This window comes from Paroedura picta, chromosome 3, assembly GCF_049243985.1.
Source record: "Paroedura picta isolate Pp20150507F chromosome 3, Ppicta_v3.0, whole genome shotgun sequence".
In the NCBI taxonomy this organism is placed as follows: domain Eukaryota; kingdom Metazoa; phylum Chordata; class Lepidosauria; order Squamata; family Gekkonidae; genus Paroedura; species Paroedura picta.
In genome coordinates this window covers 173977464-173994240 of record NC_135371.1, presented here as the reverse complement: position 1 = coordinate 173994240, position 16777 = coordinate 173977464, and the positions used below count along the sequence as shown (strand labels likewise).

General features: G+C 53.9%; 2 protein-coding genes across 3 annotated transcripts in view; one reads left to right on the top strand and one right to left on the bottom strand.

Moving 5' to 3' along the window:
* SMC1A (structural maintenance of chromosomes 1A) overlaps positions 1-4899 on the bottom strand; it is a 31273-nt gene extending 26374 nt beyond the window's left edge. Inside the window, exons 1-2 of one of the 2 annotated variants that reach the window (XM_077329737.1) lie at positions 4651-4899; positions 1859-2047 (exon numbers count right to left, since the gene is read on the bottom strand). In XM_077329737.1, the coding sequence (XP_077185852.1) occupies positions 1859-2047; positions 4651-4759 (298 nt within the window). In that variant the 5' untranslated portion in view covers positions 4760-4899. The remainder of the gene's footprint in view (positions 1-1858; positions 2048-4650) is intronic. The other variant, XM_077329738.1, reaches the window with a different exon arrangement.
* A 488-nt stretch (positions 4900-5387) lies between these two features.
* RIBC1 (RIB43A domain with coiled-coils 1) lies at positions 5388-16415 on the top strand. The gene is made up of 8 exons (XM_077329731.1): positions 5388-5520; positions 6955-7079; positions 9277-9358; positions 10695-11039; positions 11344-11462; positions 13666-13893; positions 14759-14925; positions 15774-16415. Exons 2-8 carry the CDS (start codon positions 6963-6965, stop codon positions 15853-15855), a joined length of 1140 nt encoding a protein of 379 aa, XP_077185846.1. The 5' UTR covers positions 5388-5520; positions 6955-6962; the 3' UTR covers positions 15856-16415.
* The last annotated feature ends 362 nt before the right edge of the window (positions 16416-16777 follow it).

Below are 16777 nucleotides of genomic sequence, written 5' to 3'. Positions count from 1 at the left end.
GAAGGCCTCGGCCTCTCTGCCCTGTGGCTGGCCCTGCAGAGGAACTGGCTGGCCCCTGGGTGAGACGGGAGGCTGGACTGGAGGGACCCTCCCTGGCCTGACCCAGCAGGGCTCTTCTGAGGGTCTTCTCAGGGGAAGGCCTCAGCCTCTCTGCCCTCTGGCTGGCCCTGCAGAGGGACTGGCTGGCCCCTGGGTGAGACGGGAGGCTGGACTGGAGGGACCCTCCCTGGCCTGACCCAGCAGGGCTCTTCTGAGGGTCTTCTCAGGGGAAGGCCTCGGCCTCTCTGCCCTGTGGCTGGCCCTGCAGAGGAACTGGCTGGCCCCTGGGTGAGACGGGAGGCTGGACAAGGGGGATCTTCCCTGTTCTGACCCAGCAGGGCTCTTCTGAGGGTCTTCTCAGGGGAAGGCCTCGGCCTCTCTGCCCTGTGGCTGGCCGTGCAGAGGAACTGGCTGGCCCCTGGGTGAGACGGGAGGCTGGACTGGAGGGACCCTCCCTGGCCGGCCCAGCAGGGCTCTTCTGAGGGTCTTCTCAGGGGAAGGCCTCGGCCTCTCTGCCCTGTGGCTGGCCCTGCAGAGGGACTGGCTGGCCCCTGGGTGAGACGGGAGGCTGGACTGGAGGGACCCTCCCTGGCCGGCCCAGCAGGGCTCTTCTGAGGGTCTTCTCAGGGGAAGGCCTCGGCCTCTCTGCCCTGTGGCTGGCCCTGCAGAGGAACTGGCTGGCCCCTGGGTGAGACGGGAGGCTGGACTGGAGGGACCCTCCGTGGCCTGACCCAGCAGGGCTCTTCTGAGGGTCTTCTCAGGGGAAGGCCTCGGCCTCTCTGCCCTGTGGCTGGCCCTGCAGAGGGACTGGCTGGCCCCTGGGTGAGACGGGAGGCTGGACTGGAGGGACCCCCCCTGGTCTGACCCAGCAGGGCTCTTCTGAGGGTCTTCTCAGGGGAAGGCCTCGGCCTCCCTGCCCTGTGGCTGGCCCTGCAGATTCCTCTGGCTGGCCCCTGGGTGAGACGGGAGGCTGGCCTAGAGGGACCACTAGTCTGATCCTGCATGGCTCTTTGATTTCCTTATCAGGGGAAGCCCATGGATTCCATGCCCTGTTGTTGACCCTCCAGAGTTAGTGGTTGTCCACTTGATGAGACAGGATGCTGGCCTAGAGGGACCTTCATTGGTCTGATCCAGCAGGGTTCTTCTTAATCATAGAATCATAGAATCATAGAGTTGGAAGGGGCCATACAGGCCATCTAGTCCAACCCCCTGATCAATGCAGGATTAGCCCAAAGCATCCTAAAGCATCCAAGAAAAGTGTGTATCCAACCTTTGCTTGAAGACTGCCAGTGATGTTCTTAGGAAGGCCTCGGCCTCTCTGTCCTGTTGTTGGCCCTCCAGAGGAACTGGTTCTCCTCTATGTGAGGCAGAATGCTGGACAAGATGGACCCCCGTCTGACCTAGAAGGGTTCTTCTGGTATCTATCACGGGGAGGCCTTGGCCTGTCTTCCCTGCTTTTGGCCATCCAGAGGAGCTAGTGGGCCCCAGTATAAGATGGGATGCTGGACTAGATGAACCCCTGGCCTGATTCAGCAGGGTGCTTCTTACAGCCTTGCGTTATGCTCTTTTGCATCCACCTGCCGAATTGAGACATACATGTGGCAGGATCAAGACAGGGGAACTCAGTCTGTGCTGACAAAGACTGCGGGAAAACAAACCTGGCTGGCGTCTGTGGGGCTTTCCTGAGACAAAGAAACCTCCTCCGTCTGAGCAGCCAAACCTTTGCTGTGTATCACGCCTGGGGCGCTTTCCTGAGCCTGCCACCCGCCCAAGTGCCTCTACCAGGCTTCCTGCCTTGCCCCCTCCCCTCCAGACTCACCCACGATGACTCGTGCAAAGGTGCGATCTTCGATACCGTCTTCGGAGTAGACCATGCTGACAAAAGCCCGGTTGGCAGCCGGCTTCCCAACCGGGGCCCCGTGGATCAGGTCCCGCAGGGTCTTTACTCTGAGGTTGCTGGTTTTCTCACCCAGCACGAAACTGATGGCGTCCATGAGATTCGACTTGCCTGCAGAGAGAACAGTGGGAGAACCTCCGTTAAGTTCCCTTCCCACCCTCCAGGGTGCTGCTAGCAGTCCAAAAAAAAAAAAGGCAAACTCCATGCTGGGGATTCTCAGGAAAGAGGCTGAGACTCAAACGGCCAGTACTGTAATGCCCCTATGTTGGCCTGCAGTGCGGCCTCGGCTGGAATCCTGCATGGCCACCATATCTCCAAAAGGACACTGGGAAAAGTGCAGCATAGGGTGACAAAGAGGAGGAGGGGGTTGGATCCGCTTCCCTAGGAGGAAAGGCCAAAGAGGCGGGGACTTTTCAGTTGAGAAAAGAGACCAATAAGGGGGAAACTTGATAGAGGTTTATAAAATTACGCCTGGGGTGGAAAAAGATCAACAAAGAGGCTTTCTTCTCCCTCCCCCAAAAGACTAGAACTGGAGGGCGTCCAATGAAGCTGATGGGCAGTAGGTTCAGGACAGACAAAATAGTATTTACACCAGCCTTTTACAACCTTTTGACTGTGGAGGAGCCCCCAAGATCATTTTTCAGGCCTCAAGAAAGGGACATCTCACCAGAAGTGACAGCACAGACAGGCAGGCTTGAGGAGGACTGATGGAGGGAGAGGCAGGAGGCAGGTTAAGGCGGGAGTAAGCATGCAGGCTCCACCCGGTCCCAGGCACAGGAACCACAAGAGACCTCACTCATAGATGCAGCCAGTTCCCTCGCTTGTGGCCAAGTCCATTAAGGCAGGAGTCCCAGAACCCCTCGGGAGCTCCTGCAGATCCTTGATTGGGAATCCCTGCTTTACACAGAAAGTAATTAAAGTGTGGGGAATGCCACACTTTAATTGCTCTCTACCTAAAGCAGGAATGGAGGCCACAGGGGAGTAGATAGTTTAAAGCAGAATCAGTCTCTCAATGGCTGCCAGCCATGGTAACTGAGGGGAAACCTCCACATCAGAGGTATGAAGCCTCCCAGATTCAGGAGGCAGCTTCAGGGAAAAGCCTCAGCTGCCCAGAGGGACTGGTTTGTCAAGAGTCCCACTTCCGATGGTCCCCTCTGTTCAAGAGGTCCATTCCGGTACAGCTCATAGGCACTCAATTGCAGCAGCTGCACCCCACTTTGGGACAGCCTGCCAGACACAGAACAGGAATCTCTAACTCTCCTCTTCCCATAAAAGGCACAAACCAGAATGAGTTCAATGCACCTTTAGCAGAAAGATGTAATAAATATCTCTGGCAGTTAAGAGTGACCAGGCATTACCCTAATGTAGAAAAATATATAGGAATGGTCCAGGCTATTCCAAATCAATAATGGGTCTTTTTATTTCTTCTTTTTATAATGATTCAAAACTTTGTAAATCATCCAAATCATCATAACAGAAATAAATCACAACCCAAACAGGTTCCTAGGTAAATAATATCCCATTTTTCCCAAACTTCCTCAGTGATTGTGATCCTTCATAATGTTTTCAGTGCTTCGGGGAGGTGGTATATAAATATAAAATAAATGAATAAACTCCCTTCCCTTGGAGCACCGCTGGAGATCAACAGGAAGGGGTTTCATCCCCCTCCCTTCACGGCTTCCGAAACGGCTAACTCTGCACCAAGTTCAAAAAGCATCTTTAAAAAATAGCCCTGTAAGCAAAGATGACTCCACGCAAAGCACGGAGAAGTGTACCATAATAGTGACAGACTGTCTACAAGGGGAAGTCACCTACTAAGTAGGTCGAGGACTCTTGCCTCTCTGTGCATGCCCCGACCCCACGGCATCAGAGGGCACTGCAGAGCAGTGACTCCAGTTCCCAGCTTCAGGTAGGGAAATCTGGGGAGATTTTGGGGTTGAAGTCTGCGGAGAGAGTTGTTTGGGGAGGGCCCTTGGGGGTATAGCATCCCATTGTGATGAAACAGCTTTCTACATTCTGGACCACACCTGGCGGAACGAGCTCCCAGAAGAGATCAGAGCCCTGACGGAACTGTGGAACTTGAACAGTTCTGCAGGGCCTGCAAAAGGGAGCTCCTCCTCCAGGCACCTGGTTGAAGTCAACCTGAACCACCACTTTCCACTGGCCCCCAAGCCTCCCTCCTACGACAACCACTACAAATTCGCCCAACCCACTGGACTTCAGTATGGGTCGATTAATGTTGTCTAGTATCCTACTATTCCACGTGCTGTTTACTGTTATCCTTACATTGTTGTTGCTGTTATAACCGCGCTATAAACTGAGCTATCTGTAGCATCCCTGCATCATGTAAACAGCCCTGAGCCTTTGGGAAGGGCAGTAGATTAACTAAATAAATAAGTAAATATAAGTGTCCAACGAAGATCCCGAAGACCCAGATTCGAATTCCCCAATCTGCCATTGAGGTTCCCTGGGTGCCAACCTCCAGGTGGGGCCTGGGGAAGGCCCTGATTTCACAGCCCAACAACAGAGACCAGCTCCCCTGGGGGAAAGGGCTACTTGGGACGGGAAAATCCAAGGCCACAGAGCCCCGCCTGCCACGGTCTCCAGGAGAACTGGGCTCTCCCTCCCGCCGGGAGAAGACGAGGTGATTCCGGGAGACTCCCGGGCCCGCCTGGAGAGTGGCGACGGGAGATGGCGCTCCAAGCCGCCCTTACCGGATCCATTGGGCCCGATGATGGCCGTGAAGCGCCGGAAGGGCCCGATGATTTGCCGCCCCTTGTAGGATTTGAAGTTCTCGATCTCGATGAGCTTGAGGAAGCCCATGGCGCGCCCGGCGGGTCAACGGACTACGGGGCCCGGTGAGGGACAAGGGACCGCCGGCGACCCCCCCTTTGCCTCCGGAGCCGACCGCTCCAGCCCGCCTTCGACGACGGCGAGAACGGGGAAACCTCGCGAGGCCCGGCGAGAGAAGCGCTCGAGGAGGGGGCAGTCAAGAGAACGGCGGCCGCTGATAGGCCGGCGCTGCCGGATGTGCTTCGCATGCGAAGCTCCACCCCTCTATTCCTGCGAGGGCGGGCGACGCAAGTCTCGCGCTCTCCTCTTGATAGGCCCTCAAGCCGCAGATATTTTGCATATAAAGCTCCACCCCCTGTTTCTTCGAGAGCGTCCGACGTGCATGTTGCTCTCGCCGCCCGTTGATAGGCTTTCGGACAGGAGCTGTTTTGCATACAAAGCCCCGCCCCCTGTGTCTTCGCTCTCGGCCGAAAGGCATTTCCGCTCTGTCCTTCCGCTGATAGGCACTGGGCCGGGATATGTTTTGCATACAAAGCCCCGCCCACTCCTCTGGCCACTCAGGGGATGGGCTACGCCTTACGTTGGTCCCGCCCAGCGGGCGCCGCTCGATCTCGTGATAGGTCCGGCGGCCTTTCATATTTGCATAGGCACGGATGGAACCAACGGGCTCTTTTCCGAAGGGGGAGGGAGATGGAAATGGACGGCCCCGTTGTCATAGAGACGGGGAGGTAAACACTGCGAGCTCGGACGGTGCAGAGCAAAGCGGGGAGACTTAGAGGACTGGGATAAAGGTACCGTGGGTTTGAGGGAGGGGTAGGAAAATGAGGGGTTGGGGGAATCTGGGGAAACGTATTGCATAGGCTTGCCAATCTCCAGGTGGGACCGGGAGATCTCCCGGAATCGCAGCTGGTCTCCCCATTAAAGAGTCCAGTTGCCCTGGAGGAAATAATTGCTTTGGAGGGTGGTCTGTGGATTTATACCTGACTCAGATCCTGCCCTTCCACAAACCCCGCTTACAGAGCTCCAGGAATTTCTCAGCCCTGGGTTTGCCACCCTCCAGGCAGGCCCTGGAGATCTCCCACAATTCCAGCTGACTTGGAATCATTAGCATTGGAAGAAGAATTGGGGGGTTTATACCCAGCTTCTCACTATCCAAAGGAGTCCCAAAGCGGCGTACAATCACCTTCCCTTCGTCTCCCCGCCAAAGACACCCTGGAAGGTAGGTGGGGCGGAGAGAGCTCAGAGAGAACTGCTCTACAAGAACAGCTCTAAGAGGACTGTGACTGGCCCAAGGTCACCCAGCCGGATGCATGTGGATGAGGAGTGAGGAATGAAACCTGGCTATTTTGGAGGGTTTCCTCTATGGTCTTTATCAGTGACCAGGCATCAAATAAAACCAGCATACATAAAATATACATTATATAGCCAGCTGACTCCTTTACATCATCAGAGGATATATTCAGGACATGATGGACCTATATTCTGTGGAGCAGAAGGCCGGATAAAATTATTTGAGACCTCTAATGTTTCAAAAACAGGTTCTGGTCAAGTCAAGCCACTTCAGTGCCCAGTAAGTGTCTCATAATGAATAGCCAACCTTCATCCAGAGTATGCTGCAGTAAAGGTCCATGGAGAAGAGCCTAATGCTGGGAGCGATCGAGGGCAAAAGAAGAAGGGGACGACAGAGAATGAGGTGGCTGGATGGAGTTACTGAAGCAGTCGGTGCAAACTTAAATGGACTCTGGGGAATGGTAGAGGACAGGAAGGCCTGGAGGATCATTGTCCAGGGGGCCGTGATGGGTCGGACACGACTTTGTAACTAACAACAACAACAGGTCCATGTCCTGGATGTAAAAATTATTGCAACACTTGTATATTTTGCAAATTCTAGTGTTATTGGATGTCTGTCCATTGATAAAGGCGGCAACGCCAAAACGCATCTGGCCAGTGGAGGTATTAGTATGCATGCATGTATGAATTTGATTAGAATCATACAGTTGGAAGGGAAACCCCAGGGTCATCTAGTCCAACCCCTTCCACAATGCGGGAACTCACATCCACCTTGATTAATAAATATTTGATTAATAAATACTGCCACTATGTTTTAAAATTCTGTTCCACGCCATATAGGTTTATGTTTATTTCCCTTGTGTTGATCTTTTTAGGTTCTTGACTTTGGTTTGGGTCAGGATATTTGCTCCTTTTTGTTTTGGACATATTTACAGGTGCCAGAATGTACAAAGCGGACATCCAGGCGGATCCTGCGGAGGTGGCTGCGATCGAGGCCCGCAGGAACCGGGAGAAAGAGAGACAATGCCGCATCTTCAATGCACGCTACCGCACGATGGGAGTAAGAATTCTTGCCAGGCTGTGGGCTGGAGCACTGTTTCGGGAGAAGGGCGGGCTGCAATCTCCGCTGGGGTTCTCTCACCGGGTAGCCAACGGTCTGAAGAGCAAACATATTTTTCTCCAGGCTGGTTGACAACGCCGTCCCCTCAACGCAGCTCAGAGTGAAGAAAGTTGTCGGAAGCAGTTTGCGCTGCCATTGAGGCTAGAACCAGTGGTTCTCAACCTGGGGGTCGGGACCCCTTTGGGGTTTGAACGACCCTTTCACAGGGGTCTCAGCAGGGCGAGATCGGCATGGGGGGACAAGAGGCAGAACTGAACTGAGAAACCCTGGGGGAAAAAAACAATTTATATACCATCTTCATGCCATTGGTCAATTTTGGTTTAATTTCTGTGCAAGAACACTGGCATCATTTTATGGTTGGGGGTCACCAAACATGAGGAACTGTATTAAAGGGTCCCGGCATTAGGAAGGCTGAGAATCACTGGGCTAGAAGTCTGCTGGTGCTGTCAACAAAATATTAACAAATGTACAAAAATCCATGTATTTATTTGTTAAAATACTGATTTATCAAAGAAAAAGAGCTGTTTTTTTATAGCCCACTTAACTATGCAAAGGAGTCATAGAAGCATAGAGTTGGAAGGGGTCTCCAGGGTCATCTAGTCCAACCCCCTGCACTATGCAGGGACTCACCACTATCTGTCCACTCGCTCACAGGTACTGGCCTTCCTTGATCATCAAAATAATAACAGGACAACTTCGGACGTTATAAGTGACAACTGAGGTCGTTATGAGGGCCAATATTTGTGAAATAAAATGCGTGTATTTTGTACATTTGTTAACATACAAAATATTCATACTAATAATTAAGCAAAATAGATTTTTTTTATTTTGACAGACTGTATAATTGAACCTTTAACATTGATATTTTCTTTAATTTTATTCATTTATAATCGCATTTATTTTCCTCCCTCTTTCTTGGGATTCAGGGTGGATCGCAACAGAATAAAATCTTAACCTTTAGGTACTTAATTCAGTTTGATTCAGGAGGGTCGCCATGTTGGTCTGAAGCAGCAGAACCCAGTTTGAGTCCAGGGGCACCCTGAAGATGAACAAAGTTTAATTCTGGGTAGAAGCTTTTGTGTGCTTATCCCCAGAATTAAACTTTATTGATGTGTACACAAAAGCTTATCCCTTGAATATGTTTGTTGGTCTTGCAGGTGCCCGGCTGGACTCAAACTTTGTTCTGTTGCTTCAGACCACCACGGTGACCTACCCTTATCTAATCTTGTTCCAAGTTTGCTGTCTGACTTTTGTGTATCAGCCTAACATCTGCGGTTTTGTCTTAAAGGCACGTCTAAGAGTCCAGGCTAAGAGTCTTCAGCGCGTTGATCAGTGCTTTTTCATAAAACAATAAGACATCAGAATTCACATATCAGGTTGTGCCGATTTCCACCACTTTCCCCGTCAGATCCAGTATTCAGCAGTGTTCCCTCTAAATTTTTGCCCTGTTGAGTTCACCCACTGAGCAAAACATAACTGCTGTCGTCTTAAAATGAGCAACAGGCAGTGCATGGCTGCAGCTGAGCAGTCCTGGCTGAACGGGCGGCCACTCACATGCGCACAGCTTAGAGCAGTGGTTCTCAAGGTGGGGGTCATGACCCCTCAAGGGGACCCCTCAAGGGGTCATTCAGCCCTTTCCAGGGATTGCCAACGCCACGGCCACAGCGGCATGGCGCTGGCCTCCTCTATGCTGCCTCAGTGCTCATAGAAGCCATGGCGATCACCAGCGACAGTGCCACGGCAGGAGCAGCGGCGCATGTGCACCCACGTGCACATATGCACATGCGCTGCCCCTGCCGCAGGTGTCTTGCTGCATTAGGGCGGTTGAGAACTGCTGGCTTAGAGGATCCCTGGTACTTGCAGCAAGTAAATACAACTACAAAGAATTAAGTATTGCTTAATTGAATTATTTTTTGAGTGTTTAATTTCTCTGAAAGATATCCACACACAAGCTTTTTAAAACGTGGCACTTGAAGGCTAAGAGGCAGAAGGGACTCTGGAAGGGGCCACCGGGACTCCTTGTTCTTTGCAGTTGGGGAGGGCGAGAGGCCCAAGTCCCATGCCGGGAAGAACGTGCTTCTGCAACGGCCCGTCTCTGGGCTGCCGCTCACCGCCCTGGTTGCTGTTCCCCTTGAAGGTGGACGTGGAAGGGCTGAAAAAGCAGGTGGAAGAGCGGAAGTTGAGGGAGGAAGCCGAGAAGCGACGGGATGAAGCTTTCGGTGAGCGTCTCCCTCTGCGTGGTTTTATGCCAGACACACCCAGGCCAGGGGGCAGGGAAGCCATGGCGATCACACACACACACACACACTTGGGCAGAGAATATTTAGCGATCCTAACTCAGTGGTTCAAAAGAGCCTGTTGTGGCGCAGAGTGGTAAGGCAGCCGTCTGAAAGCTTTGCCCATAAGGCTGGGAGTTCAGTTCCAGCAGCCGGCTCAAGGTTGACTCAGCCTTCCATCCTTCCGAGGTCGGTAAAATGAGGACCCAGCTTGCTGGGGGGTAAACGGTCATGACTGGGGAAGGCACTGGCAAACCACCCCGTATTGAGTCTGCCATGAAAACGCTGGAGGGCGTCACCCCAAGGGTCAGACATGACTCGGTGCTGGCACAGGGGATACCTTTACCTTTTTAACTCAGTGGTTCAGGATCCACACCCTTTTGAGCACCGTTCCCCATCACGGAGCTTGTCCAATGAGCACATGGGAAACGGCCTTTTCGGTGGTAGCTCCATGATTATGGAGCAGTCTCTCTAGGGAGGTGCACGTGGCCCCCTTCCTTTTGCTCCTTTGGAGGCAGCTGAAAATTGTTTTCTTTAGGCCTGCTTTTGACTAAGTTTAGTCATGGTTTCTCAGTGGACGCAGGCAGAGTTTTTCAGTTGGGCTATTTTATGCCTGTTTGACAATAGTTTTGAGCTCTCTTGTAAGCTGCCTGGCAGACCCACAAGGCTAGTAAATATTTTCAGTATGTAAATAAACATGGCAGCTGCCCCATGGTCCAAGAAAGGCACCCCAGTCCTTGCCCCCAGTGGGATTTATGGGTGGCAGGTTGCTCTCCTTGAAACAGCCACCGCCAAGGAAACAGGTAAGCCGTGAGCCTCCCTGCAGTGTAGGCCTCATGTCAGGGTTGGAAGTCAATGTGGGCCTGTTAGCTTAGAGCAGCCTTTCTCAACTTTTTTACTATTGCAAAACCCCAGAAACATTCCTTAAGCTTTGAGAAACCCCAGAAGTGGCAGAATCATGCAGAATAAGGTTGGGAAGCAGAGCTGTGGACACACCCACCCGGGGCCCCTCCCCTTCCCACCCCCTCCAGGCCCAAACTCATTTCTCCGCAGAATCACTACTCTGCAAAAGTAAAAACTACAGAACTGAGGCAAAAGCCGGGCATGACATTTCCCAAATTTGCACGTTTATGTTTTTCACTCGGGGCAAGACTTCCCTTTCTCCCCGCCAAAGCCGCCAGCCTCGTCTTGCGTTTGCCCTTTCCCGCTTTCAGAAGTGAGCTTCGCGTTTAGGACCAGGCCGAGCTCACCACATCCGTCTTGTTGTCATCCCATCCAGATGCGGACCGGGTCCAATACGACAAGATCGCCCAGATGCTGGAGGAAGAGGAGCAGGAGCGGAAACGGCGGCTCAACCAGGAACTGGAAGAGTTCCGCCAGCACAAGCAGCAGCCTTCCACTCGGCGGGAGTGGGACATCCACGACCCCGCGGCGCAACGCAAGGGGCAGCCGGCCCGCGTGAGCGACGACGACCCCCGCTGCGGCCCGGCGAGCCTGCAGCGCTTTGCAGGCGAGAATCTGAACGGGGTCGCCAGGCAGAAACTCCTGAAGGAGAAGAACAGACAGGACCTGGAGGAGCAGCGGAGGGAGCGGGAAAAGGCCCTGGCGGACCGCAGATACGCAGGTGAGGGAGCGGCCATGGGTTCAAGAGCTCCCTGGTGGTTTTGCAGGGGAGGAGGTTGAGTAGGACAGGGTAATCAACCTGTGGTCCTCCAGATGTCCATGGACTACAGCAAATGCTGGCAGGGGCTCATGGGAATTGTAGAGAATGGAATGAATGAATGAATGAATGAATGAATGAATGAATGAATGAATGAATGAATGAATGAATCATTCATACCCTGCCCGGCCTGTGCTGGGAGAACCCCCAAACGCGATGAGCTCGTGGTCTTCGGTTCCAGTCCATAGTGCTGGTGGTCTCCTCGTAGATATCTTGGAGGACAAGAAGCGGATCGAACTCGACCTGTGGGCCCTGGAGCTGGCGCGCCTGGAGGACGAATGCCGCAGGGCCAAAGCCATGGCGATAGCGGATTTCAACCGGGCACAGGTATCGTTACCCTGCCGCAGCTGACTTTCGGGAGTATGACCTGCGGCACTCTCTAAGGCAGGGGTCCCCAACAGGGTGCCCGGGAGTGGTGTGATGCCCACCAACATGTCTCCTGGTAGGCACTGTCAGGCGTGATTGTCTGTCAGGCGTGATTGTCTGATTGCCTGGTAGGCACTGTCAGGCCAGGTGGGGCTTCTGATGGACCATTAGATGATCACTTGGCTGTGTGGATTTTTGAAAATGTTGCTTTGGCCCAAGATACAGATGGAATTACAGCCTCTTGTGGGGCAGGGTGGTAAAGCAGCCGACATGCTGTCTGAAGCTCTGCCCATGAGGCTGGGAGTTCGATCCCAGCAGCCGGCTCAAGGTGGACTCAGCCTTCCATCCTTCCGAGGTCGGTAAAATGAGTACCCAGCTTGCTGGGGGGTAAACGGTAATGACTGGGGAAGGCACTGGCAAACCACCCCGTACTGAGTCTGCCATGAAAACGCTGGAGGGCGTCACCCCAAGGGTCAGACATGACTTGGTCCTTGCACAGGGGATACCCTTTACCTTTTACAGATGGAACACTCTGTATGATGGATCCTGGAATTCTGGCTGCTGTTGGGATCTCCCTGATGACCGCTGGGTTTTGGCCACTTTGTCGGACTGGGGGTGGGGGGCATTGGCCTGACCCAAATGACTTCACTGTTGTTCTTATCACTGGGGCAGAGATGCTCTGTCTTAATGATGCTGGGGGGGGGGGCTCAACAGTGGGAGGGCTTCTGGAGTTCTGGCCCCACTGGGGGACCTCCTGATAGCCCCTGGGTTTGGGCCACTGGGTGGCGAAGAGTGTCAGATTGGAGGGGGCCACTGCCCTGATCCAAAATGGCTCCTCTTAGGTGGAGTAGGAGTGCTGACGCAGATCTCGCATAATTGCACGGTTGGGCAAACCCAGGTGCGAACGAGCTAGACCTGCACAGGACTCTTATCCCAAGCGAAGGCCGGAAATTTCACCCCTCTTCTCGAGGGCTCCGTGAGCTTCCAACTCATTACATACACGGAGCTGTGGGCCCTGCAAGATTTACCAGCTTTCCGCAGGGCCTGCAAGACGGAGCTCTTCCGCCAGGTTATTGGTTGAGGCCGGGGTCAGCGAATGAGTTCCAACATTCCCCCCACACCCCGCCCCCGGACCTAGTAAGTTAGTCCTCCTCCCCACCCTCCCTGCCGCTCTGATAGCAGGGGATAGGAATAAGGAGAGCTTCCGCCATGTTGGGATTGTTTTTAAAGCCTTTTAATGGGTATTTTAATGGGGATAAGACTATTGTGACCCGCCACGAGCCTATGGGGAGTGGCGGGAAATAAATCTAATTAATAATAATAATAATAATAATGTGAAATGTCAAATCATATGGGCACGTGCGATTGCATTTGGTGTAGTGGTTAGGAGCGTGGACTTCTAATCTGGCATGCCGGGTTCGATTCTCTGCTCCTCCTCCACATGCAGCCAGCTGGGTGACCTTGGGCTTGCCATGTGAGCAGTGATATCAGGGCTCTCTCATCCTCCCCTCCCTCACAGGGGGTCTGTTGTGGGGAGAGGAAAGGGAAGGTGAATGTAAGCCGCTTTGAGACTCCTTCAGGGAGAGAAAAGCGGCATATAAGAACCAACTCTTCTTCCTCTTCAGTAATCTCTGGGCTCTCTCAGCCTCCCCTCCCTCACAGGGTGTCTGTTGTGGGGAGAGGAAAGGGAAGGCGAATGGAAGCCGCTTTGAGACTCCTTTGGGTAGAGAAAAGCGGCATCTAAGAACCAACTCTTCTTCTTTTTCTTCGCTGCTTAATGCTTATGTGTACTTTCAAAGTGATCAGTAAAAGGAAGTGCCCCTTTGAGGCAAAGAGGGATCTGCTCACAGACCATAACCAAGTCTGCACGTTTCCTTCCGTGTTTGTACGTTACGTTCTCATGACTGAATGTAAGCCACAGTAGCTGTTTTGTGGCTGGCTCGACCTCCTTTGGCAGCCATTTTATGGCTGCACCCCCCCAAGCTGTGTCAGAATCGCCAGCATGGCCACAGACTCAAAAAGATTTCGATGACCCAGGCTAATAACGCCCAGGAAGGGTGCCGGAAGAGCCGGCTGTCGGTCAGGCCTGAAATATCTGCAAATCTCCTGTTGCCCCTTAAATCCTCTCTCTGTGTTTGTCGACTTCCCCCACACCCCGAACCAGGCCGCAGAGGTTGCCGACAAGCAGCGTCTAGCCCAGCGGCGGGAGCAGGACGACAACGAGGCCGAGATCCACAACCACCTCACCGGCGACATCCTGACGGAAAACCCAGACGTGGCCAAGAGCCGGGTCGGGCCGCACCGGATGGTCCCCTACCGCTGGAAGGGGATGAGCCCCGAGGAACTGGAGGCCGTGTGGAAGAAGCAGAAGGAGCAGTGCAAAGAGAACCAGGCAAGCAGAGCAGGGGGAACGAGCCACTCGGGAAAGAAAGGATGCAAGGGGGGCGCCCCCAAAGCATTTCTGGGAATGCAGGCCTGGGGAGGAGCAGAAGAGCCCCCTAGTCCAGCATCCTATGAACCTCAGAAGAGCCCTGCTGGATCAGACCAGTGGTCCACCTAGTCCAGCCTCCCGTCTCACACAGGGGCCAATTAGATCCCCTGGAGGACCAGGAACAGGTCAGGGAGGCTGAGGCCTTCTGCCAATAAGAATGTCAGAGGAGCCCTATTGGATCAGACCAGGGGTCCATGCAGTCCAGCATCCCGTCTCACGTACTGGCCAACCAGTTCCGACAACAGGGCACAGAAACCGAAGCCTTCCCCTGATTTTCCCTCCTAGCGCTGGATTTCAGAGGTTTACTGCCTCTGAATGTTGAGGTTCCCCTCAGCCACTAGGGCTAGTAGCTCTTTGTGGACCCATCCTCCATGAATTTAACCCAATCCTCTTTTAAAACTGTTCATTCCTGACTAAATGAGAATCAAGTTCAGGAGTCCCTAACCTTTGTGAGTCTGTGGACACCTTTGGAATTCTGACCTAGGAGGGTGGGCTCGGCCACAAAATGGCTGCCACCGGAGGCGGAACCAGCCACAAGATGGCTGCCACAGCTAACCTTCAGTCATGCAGTCAGGATACCTTGTAAAGCAGAGCGGTAGTAATAATGCCATTGAGAAGGGATGGAGGGGTACCACGGAGGTTGCAAGAATAGTGGCTAGGCTAAGGCTCCCCCTCCGCCTCCCCCCCCCCAAATCTTACAGCCCATACAAGAGTGGGAGCAGAGCTCTCCAAGGTCACTTCCATGCTGTTCTTCATCCCCCTCTAGAGACTGCGGGAAGAACAGCGGCAGTGGGAGGCAGAATGGGACCAGCAGCGCCACTTGGCCGCCCGGGCCGCCATGGTGCTGGAGGAGCAGGAGCAGGATTTCCGCCTGCAGCTGCGGAAGAGCCTGGACAGCTACAACCGGCAGCTGGCGGAAGCGCAGAAGACCAAGTGAGTGAGAACGGAGCTGGGGCCGGCTCCACCACGGGGCAAGTAGGGAGGGGTTGCCTCAAGCAGAGGAGTTTGGGCCACCTTGAAGGGGCGCCAAGAGCCATTCCAGTTCCCCTGCGAGAGCTCCCCGCCCGCCATCAATTAGCAGGACGTTGCTTGGAGTTCCAGCACTGGATAGCCACTAACCTTGGAAGCCGAGCAGGGATGGCCCTTGTTAGTCCTTGGAGGGGAGACCAACAAAGAAGTCCAGGGTGGCTGTGCAGAGGCAGGCAAGGACCAGCCACCTCTCTTGGACTCTGGCCTTGACCTGAAGGGCCAGGCTAGGACAATCTCGTCAGATTTCATAAGTTGGCCCCAGTTAGTCCTTGGGTGAGAGAGCACCAAGGAAGCCCAGGGTTGCTACGCAGAGGCAGGCAGGGGCAAATCCACCTCTGAAAGTCTCTTCCTTGAACCCCTATGGCAGGGGCGGCCAAGCTGGCTCTCCAGATGTCCACGGACTACAATTCCCATGAGCCCACAGTTTGACATCCCCTGCCCTATGTGATTCTGCAAGTCAACTGCAACAGGTTGGGATTTCAAGATTCAGCCCCAGTGCATCTTGGGATAGTCCCAGGCAGAACACAGGTAGCCAGATGAGGAGAGGGCTATTGTGATAAAGTTACCCCCCCCCTGTTTCATTTTTGGAATAGTCATATGCGGGCCCCAGCGTTCTCCCTGTAAATACCATGTTCTCTGCACACGTTCAAAGAGCCGTTTCGGATCTCTTAGGTCTACCCAGGCCGGGCTTGAGCCCTGGCACAGTCACGGCCTCAGATGCTTCTGACCTGTCTCCGTCTTGTGCCTTGCAGCTTACGCTACCTGGAGAAGGAGGTGTACTCCAACAACCCCACCGCCCACTACCACCTGCAGTTCAACACCAGCAGCCGCTGACGGAAAAAAGCTCCAAGAAGCCCACCCTGACCCCCAAGGGAGTTGTGTCTTTTTTGTGCGGACGGACGGGGCCTCCCGGGAGCTGTGGTGGGTGGGCGCAAGGGCCGGCTGGGAGATGCCCACCCCGAACGATATCACGGCAGGGTAGGTTGGGGGTCATATGACTTCGGATGGAGCTTTTAAGCTGGGTACAGTTTTGGGAGGCCTTCCCTGCCACGGCAGAGTTAGTCCCAAGGCAAAGATGCAATATAGAACATAGATGCGATATATAGAACAAAGATGCAATATAGAAGATGCAATATAGAACATTCAATGCAGTGAACATTCACATGGTGTCCAGCAATGCCTTGGAGGGGTGGGCGGAGTCTCTTTGGGGTGGGACCCCACTCACACACCGGGAAAAGCTCCTCCAACCTCCCCAGCCAGCCTCTGACCACTCGGGCCAGAGCCGTAAGGAAAGATTTCTTGACACCGGGAGGGATTGAAATGTGGCATTCGCTGCCAGGGGCTGCAGTGGAAACAACAGGAATAAACCTCTTGAAAAAAGGGATCTGAATGGACTCATGGAGCACAAGTCTATTAACAGCCGTGGTTGCTGAGGGGAATGCCCCCCAGTCAGAGGCACTAATCCTGCCAATCCCAAAGCCAGGATACAACAGGAAGGCCCCGGCCAATCTGCTTTACTTCCAGAGGAGTGGGCTGGCCCCTGGGTGAGACAGGAGGCTGGACTGGATGGACCCCTGGTCTGATCCAGCAGGGCTCTCCTGATGTCCTTAGGAAGGCCTCGGCCTCTCTGCCCTGTTGTTGGCCCTCCAGAGGAACTGGCTGGCCCCTGTGTGAGACAGGAGGCTGGACTGGATGGACCCTGGTCTGACCCAGCAGGGCTCTTCTGGTGTCCTTAGGAAGGCCTTGGCCTCTCTGC

Bases quoted from the DNA above. Each gene is read 5' to 3' on its own strand.
- RIBC1 (XM_077329731.1), top strand. From the start codon at position 6,963: ATGTACAAAGCGGACATCCAGGCGGATCCTGCGGAGGTGGCTGCGATC. The intron at 9,359-10,694 runs GTGAGCGTCTCC...CATCCCATCCAG, and splicing joins GCGACGGGATGAAGCTTTCG to ATGCGGACCGGGTCCAATAC. The intron at 13,894-14,758 runs GCAAGCAGAGCA...ATCCCCCTCTAG, and splicing joins AGCAGTGCAAAGAGAACCAG to AGACTGCGGGAAGAACAGCG.